Source organism: Chinchilla lanigera, unplaced genomic scaffold (genome assembly GCF_000276665.1).
Source record: "Chinchilla lanigera isolate Chin_1 unplaced genomic scaffold, ChiLan1.0 scaffold00050, whole genome shotgun sequence".
Classification (NCBI taxonomy): Eukaryota; Metazoa; Chordata; class Mammalia; order Rodentia; family Chinchillidae; genus Chinchilla; species Chinchilla lanigera.
In genome coordinates this window covers 17,112,319-17,123,107 of record NW_004955451.1, presented here as the reverse complement: position 1 = coordinate 17,123,107, position 10,789 = coordinate 17,112,319, and the positions used below count along the sequence as shown (strand labels likewise).

Sequence of the window (10,789 nt, the reverse complement as noted above, 5' to 3'; positions counted from 1 at the left end):
GGGCCGGGACAGCAGCCCTTTTTAATCTTTGAGACAGGGTCTTGCTAAGTTGCCAAGTTGCCTGGGCTGGGCGTGAACCTTTGATCCTTCTGCCTCAGCCTCCCAAGAGCTGCGGTGACAGCCGTGCATCCCAGCCTCTCCTGATAAACGCTCCCTTGGCGCTGGGCTGACAGGAAGCACGGCTCAGCATAAGAAAGCTGGGAAATAGCTTCTCTCGAACAATCCTAATCCCTCACCACTGACCCAACACCGGGGGGTGCACACAGCCAATTTCCTGGAGCTCAGACCCGGGGTTCCCTCTCCCTGAGGTGAATGGCACAGCCCTCCCTAGCCTGGGCACTTGCCGGCACATCCTGGGGGCTCCTGCGACTCCCAGATTCCCTGTGGGTCTCCTGTCCCCATCCCGTGACAAGAGCTGCAGCCAGGACCCCCCAGAACTGCCTGTGGTACAGCCTGGTGCCGCTCAGAAAGTGGGGGACCGTGGGTACTGTGACCCTACATGGTCTCCCTGCAGAGCCCAGCCGGGTGGGACCGGCCTGGCCTGGTGTGCACCAGCCTTGGGGCCCAGTTCCCAGCACTGCAAAAAAGACCAAACAAAAAGAAATGTTCTCTCTCTGACCTGACACTTGGGTACGTGCAAATTCTTCCTTTCCTCCTGGGGACTGAACCCAGGGCACTCTACCATGGAGCTATGCTCCAATCCCTTTTTGCTTTAATGTTATAAACATTTTTATTTTTACGTTTTGGTTTTTTGAGACAGGATTTGCCTATGTAGCCCAGGCTGGCCTTGAATTCGCAGCAGTCCTCCTGCCTCAGCCTCCTGAGTGCTGAGGTTACAGGCGAGGGCCACCATGCCCGGGGACAGGGCGTTGGTCCAGCAAGTGTGAGACCCTGAGCTCAGTCCACAGCACTGGCAAAAGCCCTGAGACACCACAGAGCCACTGAGCTGGAGCCTGCACTTCAGAAACCCTGATGAGGGCTGAGTGGAGCTGGTAGCGCAGCGACCTCGCTGCGTGTGAGGTCGGCCGGGCTGACCGCTGCTCTGTTCGCCGTGTGCACCGGGAAGGCGGGCGCGTGTGAGTGGTGGAGCACGTGGCCTGCCTGGGCTCAGCAGAGCCGGGCTCGGTGACAGGAGCTCAGCCCCAAGCAGGCACTTGTAGCACAGGACTGTCAGGCCCCGGTCTGTACTCAGCGTTGACGGCACCATGGCGCTGACTTGCTTTCTCTGTTCTATTTCTTTGTTTTACATTTATTTTTTATGAGTTAGGGTTAGGGTTAGGAGGCCACATCCCTGTGCAGAGCTGGCCCATACGCACAACACGCCCAATTCCTCTCTCCTCCACTCTCCCTCCATTTTGCTAAATTGCCCAGGCTGGCCTTGAACTCATGGTCCTCCTGCCTCAGCCTCCCAAACAGCTGGGATCACAGGTGTGTGACACTACGCCCTGCCCCAAATCTTTCTCGTTTTTTTTTTTTGAGACAGGTCTCACTATGTAGTTCTGGCTAGCTTTGAACTCTGTCACCCAGGCCGGCCTCAAACTGGTGGTGATCCTCCTGCCTCAGCCTCCTCAGTGCTGGAATTATTGCTGTGCATCACCACACGGAGCTTCCAGATCCTTCTTAACGAGGACTCCGGCTACAGATAAAAGCCCTGTGCTGTTTCCAGCCACACTGTTACTCTCATAGCAGAAGGAAGTGAATGAAGTAGCTAACAACAGGGAATTGGTTCAGTAAATCAAAGCACAGCAGCAGGATGAGCTCGCAGGCGGCTGGGGAACACTTTATTTGAGAGGTGCGTGAGGCAGGGTGAGGAGCTCATGGTTCCATGGCCGGGCAGGAGAGGACAGGGGGGCACAAGGTCATCACCCTGAAGGGGGGACAGCCGCAGACCTCGCGGGGGACGATGGGCCCGAGCACACAGAACCTGCTGTCTCTGGGGAGGGGAGACTGGGCCCCTTTCTTTCCTTCTGTTTTTTTCCCCGGCTTTCTGAGCTTTGTACGCCGAGCACCCCACTCACCTTCAACGAGAAAATAGAAAAAACACATCTATATGGCTCTCCTTCTTGACCCGGCCCTCCAGGGCGTGGTCTCTGGGTGCTCTTCCATCCTGCCCCAGGAAGCCCCGGTGGGCCCCAGCGTGGACCCCTCAAGTGGGCGGTCTGGGGTTCCCTGGCTGGGGAAGAGATGGGCACTGGCCCAACCTCAAGATGGTTCTGGGGGTCCCGGTGGGGCTCAGCATCCCCCAAGGCCAGGTGCAGGGGTTCACAGACTCATCCTGGGGTGAAGTCAGGGCTCACCCCGTGCTGGTCTGAGGTCCCGGGAGGGCAGAGGGCGGGTGGGGGTTTGTCGGAGGGGAGACAGCGAGTGACTGCTGGGCCCTGCCCACCAGGTGAGGGTGCACAGCCGTGTCCTGGTCTCTTGGTCACGCGGGTACCGGGCATGATCCCAGCCCTCTGGGAGGCCGAGGCAGGAGGATTGTAAGTTCACGCCCAGCCTGAACAAAGTAGCAATTTAGGGAGACCCTGCCTCAAAGTAATAAAAGGGCCGGGGATGTCGCTCAGTGTGGGGGCCCCCGAGTCTGGGGAGGGCAGGTGCGGGCTGGAGAGAGCTTGAGCAAGGCCACCGCGCAACGCCCCTGAGTCTGCAGCTACACCGCGATGACCTCCGGGTTGGGGCAGCCCGGCTCCTCTGACGCCGTGCAAGGCACAGGGCCTTCCTCCCACCCTTGGGCCTGGAGAGACAAAACGCAGAGCTGAGGTGGCCGTGACGGTGGGGTCTCTGGGCCGCAGCTGTGCCCACCCTACTGTCCCCCAACTTCCGGCCTCTGTCAAGCCACGGGCGCAGGGACACAACTTCTCCCTGAGACCCCAGCTTCGACTCCTGCCTCTTCCACCTCTGGCTTTGTCTTAGGCTTCTCAAGGTCCATCTGGGGCTCCTGCAGCCCAGGGCTCATTCAGCAATTCCTAAGAGCCTGCAATCCCAGCCCTCGGGAGGCTGAGGCAGGAAGATCACCATGAGTTCAAGGCCAGCCTGAACTACACAGAGAGACCTTGTCTCAAAAAACCAAAAAAATTTTTTTCTGGATAAAGAGGAGAGGTCAAGAGCCCTGTCCTGGGGTGAACAGGCTCTGGGGGGTGGAGGGGGGGGGGCGGTCCCTGCCTCCTCGTCTGATGGAGCCAGCCTTCTCCCACCTGGCTCAGGCAGCTGATCTCCACAATGGAGCCCGGGGAGGAGCTGGCAAGGGGCTTGGGGTGTCGGGAGGGGTGGCCATGGCGTCCCCGGGCGCCCAGCTGTCGCCAGTGGCTGCAAGGGAGGCAGAGTCAGGACGGTGGGAGGCTGATCGGGGGCTGGCCACAGCCAGCAGCGGGGTGGGCCGGGCGAGGGGCTCGGGCACAGAGGTGACTCCTCACGGGGTCCTGGCCGGGAGGCTCTGCAGTGGCCACCCTGGCCCTGTTCCTCCACCGGGGTGGCTTCTCCCTTGCTCCCCGACCACCTTTGGCCTCACCCGCGGCTTCCTGAGACAGCAGCGGCTTCCTGAGATAGCAGCTACTTCCTGCACCGAGGGAGCCACGTTCCCACCGCCCTCCCTGGGAGCCCAGGGATTCTTTTGTCCTTGTTGGCGCCAGGAAAGAAGGGGATGGCAGCCCCCCTTTCCTGCCGGGGCTCAGGGGGTCTGGGGCGTGAGGCAGGTGCGGCCCCAGCTTCCTGCCCTGACGCTGCGCCCCCTTCTGGTGCAGGGGCGGCCGGGAGCCCATCCTGGGAGCTGGGCCCAGGTCCCTGACGCCAGGCACCACCCTCACCTGGGTCTCAGGGCCGAGGGGGCTCAGGCGCCCGCAAAGAGGAGAAGCAGGCCCCCCCCACCTGCCTGCGTGGGCGCCTGCACTGTGGGCCTCAGTGCCTCCTTTTGCAAAAGCACAGACTCCAGTGGTCACATACGTCCCTGGCACCAGCCCTGGAGGGGTCAGCCGGGGCCAGTCTGGTCCCTGAGGGCTTCCTTCCTTCCTTCTTCCAGCTCACCTTTCTCTCTTTTTTGCAGTACTGGGGACTGAGTCCAGGGCCTTTGCACTAAGTTCCATCCCCAGCCCTTTCTATTTTTTATTTTGAGACAGGGTCTCCCTGAGTGATTAAGGTGTCCAGGCTGGGCTTGAACTTGGGGCCCTCCTGCTTCAGTCTCCCAGAGTGCTGGGGTGACAGTTGTGCACTCCATGCCTGGCTGGGAGAGGGCATTCTAGGTCAGCTCCCTGACGGCCAGGTTTGCAGAGAACCAAGAGGAGGGCTGGAGCAGAAGACCTTGAAGCTCCGTCTTTGCTTCTATAAGGGATGAGAAGAGGGTGCCAGGCCCAGGGGAGTCGCCCCTCTGTGTGCCCCATGCGGTGGCTATCGGGTGACTGGCACCCGCCTCAGGGCTCACGGGTGCTTCCAGGTGGGAACAAGCCCCGCCTCTGGAAGACAGGCAGGGCCAGGAGAGGACAGAGGCGCTGGGACCTGAGTGGGGGTCCTTACCGCTGCCGAGAAGTGGACCTTCTCACCCCGTGGTGTCCCTGAGGCCAGCAGAGCTGAAAGAAACCGAAGAGGGTGTGGGTGAAGCCAAGCAGCTGCCTAGTGTGGTCATCACCCGGGCAGCAGGGCTTAGCCTGGGGACCTCACGTGCTGCCACGGTCACAGTGCCCCTCCGAGGACCACAGACCAAGGCCTGGTGCCCGCTCCCTGCCACTGGGAGGGGAGCACTCTCTGGGGGGGCCTCGTGGGGCCTGGGGTCACCAGAGTCCTTGAAAGGAGCAGGGACGGCTGCCCAGAGGCAAGGGGCTTTCCATGGCCCAAAGGGACAGGGCTGGAGCCTCCTAGGCTGTGAGCCAGGGAAGCCTGTTTGGTCAGTTACCAAGAATTTGCTATAAGAACAAAAAGCTGAGGTTGCACAAGGACGCTGGACATTTTCTTAAAATGCAGCTTGCAATCCAGTGGGCTGCATTTCATATATTTTGTTTTCCTTGAACTTGCAATCCTCCTGCCTCAGCCTCCTGTACTAGAATTATAGGTGTGAGATGCTGTGTGTCTAACAGGATGAGAGGACACCTCTGAGGCTGTGGGGACCAGGGTCTGAAGGGCGAGGTGCTTGTGGCTTTCGGACTGTGAGCAGGAAGGCGGTGGCCCTGTCCCCTCCGACTCCTCTGAGGGACTGGGGGGCATGGGGAGAGCTGACATTTTTCCCTGGGGTACTTCATGGGGATGCCACCTTCCCCTCTATTCCTTCAGAGCTCTGCAAACCCAGGGTAAGCGGCCGAGCTGCTCTGTGCCTCAGTCTCCTCTCTGGAGGGTTTGAGAAGCATCAGCCCTAGAACTGTGCCTGGGCCCCAGCAGCTCTGGTCACCCCGACTTCACTCATCCTCTTGGGCTGTGCCCGCCAGCTCAGGAGCTACCACAGCCAGCATGCACCAGAATGAGGCTTCTCCAAGTCACACTGGTTCTGGCCCAGCGGGAAGGAGGAAGCGTAGGCCGCAGATTGACCCAAGAGACACAGTCTCACTGTGTTGCCCAGGCTGGGCTCAAACTCTGAGGCTCATGTGATCATCCTGCCTCAGCCTCCCAAGAAGCTGGGACTACGGGTCTGTACTTCCAGGCCTGGCTTTCATTAATAATTTCCTATTAGTCAGGCATGATGGGAAATGCCTATAATCCAACACTCTAGGTGGCTGAGGCAGGAGAACTGCAAGTTCAAGCCCACTCTGGGCAATGTGCTGACTTATTGAAACTGTATGTGGAAATAAAAAATAAAAGAGGCCTGGAGCTACAACTCCGGTGAGCTAAAACTCACCCCCAAATCTCATATTGACTCCCTGTTGAGTTGATAATGGTTTGGACATGCTGAGTTAAATAGACTGTCTTGTTAAAATTTAGTAGCTTTTAAAAATGTGGCATCTGGGCCAGGGATATAGCTCAGTGGCACAAGTGCCTGCTTGGCAAGCTCAAAGTCCTAAGTTTGATTCTAGGTACCAAAAAAAAAAAAAAAAAAAAAAAAAAGACTACTAGATTTTTTTTTTTGAGACGGGGTCTCACTATGTGGCCCAGGCTGGCCTCAAACACATAGTGATCCTTCTTACAGGCATGCGCCACCACGCCTGGCTAGATTTTAAATGACATATGTGGCTTGTTCCCATTCGGGGAAACTGAGGCTCGAGGTGGTCAAAGCACAGAGCCTGGGAAGAGGCCTGGTGCCTTGTAGACTCCAGGGTGGGCACTGAGCTCACCCTGTGCCCCAGCTGGGCCCTGCACACGGAGCTGGACCTGTGGAGAGGACAGGGCTTTGCCAGGGTCAGGGGGACGTGGCCAGCCGCTTGGACGGACATGTGGGCTGAGGTTGAGGCCCCACGTGCGGGTGTCTGCCCCAGCCAGGAGCTGCGGGGCCCTTGGAGGGGAGCAGCCAGGCTTGGGCCGCTGTGCCTGGGGACACACCGGGCCCCGGGTCCTTGGGGGGGCTCCCTCCCGCCCACTGCCAGGCCCCACTCACCTGACCTCCGGCCCCGGAGCACATGGGCACCCAGGGAGATGACACCTGTAGCCAGCAGGAGGGACAGGAGCACCAGGACTGGGGCCAGCTGGCGGGCCGTGGGGATGTACATGCTGGGGACGAGAGGGGGCCGGAGGCCGTCACAGGGAAGCATCTGTGTCCCGGGCCAGAAAGCCAGTGGCCAGAGTGGGCACTGCGTGTGGCTGAGATGGCAGAGACCCTAGTCCCACTGCTGTCTGCACTGTGGACTGGGCAGGGGGCCTATGTGGGGTGCTGAGCCCTGCTGCGGGGCAGCTGTGTGAGGACCCCGGGGCGATGGTACGGCCCCTAGCGGTCCCTGTGTCACCAGGCGGGAGTGGCTTCATTCACACCGGGAAACTGCCGTGGAGGCCCTCACACGGTGGGACGCAGAGACGCAGTCACCAGCTCGGGCACAGGAGGTGCACAAGCTCTGAGTCCCTGTCCCCCCAGAAGGTCAGAGGGCACGGGGACCCTAGCGTCCACCCAGCCAAGCCATGGGCGCCCAGTCCCAGGCAGGGGACCCCAGCACACGTTGCTAGTAGCCACCTGAGCCCTGAGACCGCCTAAGCCCCTCTTCCAGGCCGGGGCTGCAGGTGGGGAAGGAAATGAATACTGACAGGTGCCGGGTTTCCCTTTCTGTTTTTTTTTTTTGGAAACAGGGTCTCGGTGTGCAGTTCAGGATGGCCTTGAGCCCACTATGGAGCCCAGGCTGGTCTCAAACTCACAGCAATCCTCCTGCCTCAGCCTCCCAAGTGCTGGGATTACAGGGACGCACCACCACGACCGGCACAGGTTTCCGTATTATTATATCCGGCGAGGCACTGATGCAACACATGCAGGCAAATATCACTGAACCGAGGTGGCTGCACCTGAGGTCAGGCAGGGATGGGGGTGGGGAAGGGGCAGGCTTGGACCTTTCACCTTGAGCAGGCCATGTCCAGGCCAGTGGGGCTGCTGGCTCCTGTGGTTCAGGATGTGCACTGTTCAAGAGCCCATCTACAGCGGCATGGGGGCTGAGATGTGCCCCAAGTCCAGGGGGTCAGGCCCACGCAGGAGGAGTGGCTTAGGGATGGCCTGAGGGTCGCCTGGGCTCACCTGGGCATGGAACTGAGGCTGCTGGAGACAGGATCAGGGTCCCCCGGGGCGGTGGCAGAGAAGTCAGGCACCACGGCTGGGCGGGAGCTCCCTGCAGGAGGAGACGCGGCCGCAGCGTGAGGAGAGGTGGCCGTGTGGCTCGAGGTGGCCGTGTGGCGTGAAGTGGCCGTCTCTGTGTGTGGCAAGGCCTCCACCCCACCGTGCCCCTGCTGGGGGGCGGCGACTGTCGGATGCCGGTCAGGAGAAGCTACGGGTCCGAAAGCCATGGCTTAGCACCCCTGAGCTGGACTGACCCTTGACCCCTGAACTCTGGCCTCAGGGACCAATGTCTCGGAAGGTCCTGGGCCGAGAGCCACCTTGCAGGCAGGGTCAGGTGGTGCCATCAAGAGGCAACCAGCAGACGTTGGGCACAAAATATGCAGTTCTCACCCAGGCCTGGGAGGGGGCGGGCATGGCCCTGTCCCTCCAACCTGCTCCAGTGCCGCTGAGAGTCACCCAGAGGCCTGGCCGCCTGGCACTGCCCTCTCACAGGAAGGGTGCTGTCCACAGCGCTGCCTCAGAGTCCCCTGCGCCCCAGCGAGCGCTGGGGACAGCTGTGGCCACCTCCGGGCCGCTCCTCCCGTGGCCTCGCACAAGTGAGCACAGCCCCGAGCGGACATCTGGGTTGGGGCGGTACCGATAAACTGCGGGGCCTGGCGCCAGGCGGCGCCTCCCGTCGGGGACAGAAAGCTCCACTCACTCGGTGCCGGGGCTTGCGGGGGCTGGGCTCCCGCCCTGGGCCGAAGGCTGGCGGTGGCGGCCAGAGGGGGCCGGAAGGAGGGGGCGGGGGAGGGCGGGCAGCAGGCCCTGGTGGTTGCCCCGGGTCTCTCTGCTCCTGGAGGAAAGGGGAGGCCGGCCTCAGTCTCCCTGTCAGCCGGCTCCTTCCACCCCCAGGGGTCTTGCTCCTAGATAAACACCGGGCCGGCCCTCCCTGCACCAGGACATCGGCAGCTCCCACGTTGGGGCAGGCCCGCCTCAATGCCAGCTGGGTCACCGCTGCCCCGAGCGCCAGCCACACAGCCACCACCCAACTGGCTTTCGGGTCTCCTGCCTTCCGCCCCACGCCGTGCCGTTCCGCTGGCCGGCGCCTTCCTCTCAGTTCTGCCAGTTTCAGCACCAGCCCGAAGCGCAGCCCTTCTGTGGAGGTGCAAACCCCTCCCTGTGCCCCACAGAACCGCACACGCCCCACAGGGCTGACACGCCCAGGGCCACATGCCTGTCCCCTGTGCTCATGGAAGGCGCCGCTCCCGCCCCCCCGCCCCCCAGTCCCTTCTGACCACGGCCGGAGCCTGGCCCGTCCTGGTCTTTCTCTGGTCTAACACAAGGCTGCATTGGCCTGACTTTGTCTACGCAGACGAGGGAATGTTTACAATGCTGCCTTTTCCAGGCACTGGTGCGGCTGGCGTGCTCGTCCTGCTCGACCTCTAGAAATCCTCCTGCCACTTTGCCAGACCCCGGCTGAGCTGCGGGCAGCTCTCGTGGACTGGTGGAGCTCACATCGATGCTGGTGGATTTGGGAACTGGTTTTCAAACCTCTGGTGGACAGGATCCAGCAACGCCACAGAACCAGCCAACGTCAGACTCAGAGCGCCCCTCGCCCACTGCCAAGGGAGCCAGTGCCAGCCGTCTGCAGCCTCCCAGCTGTCACCAGAGGCCAACGAGGTGTGACTGGGAGGTCACACGACCGTGTGCATGGCAAACGGGTCCAGAGCAAAATGGGGAACCCCAGAAACAGGCAGAATTGGTCACAACTAGGCAGAAACCACGACTGAACCCCATAAGAATTGGCAGAGACTGGAAAATGCTGAGAAAGCGGAGGCTGCACTGAATGTGGGTCTCATTTTCCCTTCGGCGGCTCTGGGCGTGGAGGTCAGGCTGTGCCTGAGGTTCCTCAGGGAGTTTAACTCCAGTTCCCGGAATGAAAACAAGGCCTCATGGAGGACACAGGCCTGGCGCTGAGGGTGGGTGGGCCAGGGATGGGGGTTACCCACCCGACGAGAAGAGGAAGAAAACCAGTGCCAGCAACGGCCTGTGGGCAAATCCCGGCTGTCACTTCCTGCCATGGGACCCTGGGCAAATCAGTCTCCTGCACCTCAGTTTCCCATCTGCGAGGCAGGCTCTGAGCTCAGGCGGAGCTGTTGCCACCCTAGACCCTCTCTGGCTTCTTCTGTGGGCTCAGCGGGTCTGGATGGGCTCCTAGGCCCCCGGGAGCCCCATGTTCCTGGCCCTGGGCTTCACGATCGGGCAGAGGCAGCCAGGGTGAAGCCACAGTGGCCAGGGCCGAGGTGACACTGGCGGGCCCGGCCTCGGGCAGCCGCAGGAGCCTCCCTGACTCCACGTGGCCCCTACTCTCTGGGACGCCTGTCTTGACCCCAAGATCTGGCTCGCTGCCTTAGGCAAACCTGGACATGGGCTGGCAGCCTGCCTGGCCTCTGCCAGCCCACGCCCTGCAAGGGCTCATGGGCACTATCTGTGCCCCAATGCTGCCCAGCAGGGCCCCGGTGACTGCACGAACCCCGAGGGGCCCCGTGAGGCTGGCACCAGCAAGGCCTCTGCTGGAGCAGCCACCCTGCCTCCATCCTCCGGCCTGGCGGCCCCTCCTGCTGGCAGGGCAAGGGCATGTTGGTTACCTGGGAAGACCTTCAGGGAGACCGGGAAGGCATAGCCCAGGCCCACGTTGGAGGCCCCGCACCAGTACTTCCCGGAGTCGGCTAGCGTGAGGTCCCTGAGGGTCACCGTGAGCACCAGCTCCTGGGGGCTGTCCCGGATGGACACGCGGCCCTGCCTGGCCTCCTGCCCGTTCTCTCCCACGGAGATTTTTCTGGAGCAGCGGGAGATGATGAGCCCGCCCTCCCTGCACCAGTACTTGGAGCGCGTCCGGAGCTCCTCCCCGTAGGTGCAGCGCACGGTCAGGGTGTCGCCCTCGAACCCGCTCATCTCCTTCGGGCAGGTCAGGGAGGCAGACGCTGAAACACAGCCGGAGCGAGGCCAGGGTCAAGGCGGGGAGGGGAGGCTTCCCCGCGGCAGCCGCGACGGCCCCGGACCCTCCCCACGAGGGCACCGGTGACCGTGCAGCCCGCTGCAGCGTCCGCGCAAAGGCAGGGCGGGCTGGGCAGGGCCCCGCGGGGC

General features: G+C 61.9%; 1 protein-coding gene across 1 annotated transcript in view; it reads right to left on the bottom strand.

The window, feature by feature from the left end:
• Positions 1-1,787: 1,787 nt before the first annotated feature.
• Cd300lg (CD300 molecule-like family member g) overlaps positions 1,788-10,789 on the bottom strand; it is a 23,227-nt gene continuing 14,225 nt past the window's right edge. The window contains exons 3-8 of the mRNA XM_005394643.2: positions 10,291-10,626; positions 8,361-8,495; positions 7,622-7,868; positions 6,506-6,618; positions 4,504-4,556; positions 1,788-2,731 (exon numbers count right to left, since the gene is read on the bottom strand). Of these exons, the coding sequence (XP_005394700.1) occupies positions 2,648-2,731; positions 4,504-4,556; positions 6,506-6,618; positions 7,622-7,868; positions 8,361-8,495; positions 10,291-10,626 (968 nt within the window). The 3' untranslated portion in view covers positions 1,788-2,647. The remainder of the gene's footprint in view (positions 2,732-4,503; positions 4,557-6,505; positions 6,619-7,621; positions 7,869-8,360; positions 8,496-10,290; positions 10,627-10,789) is intronic.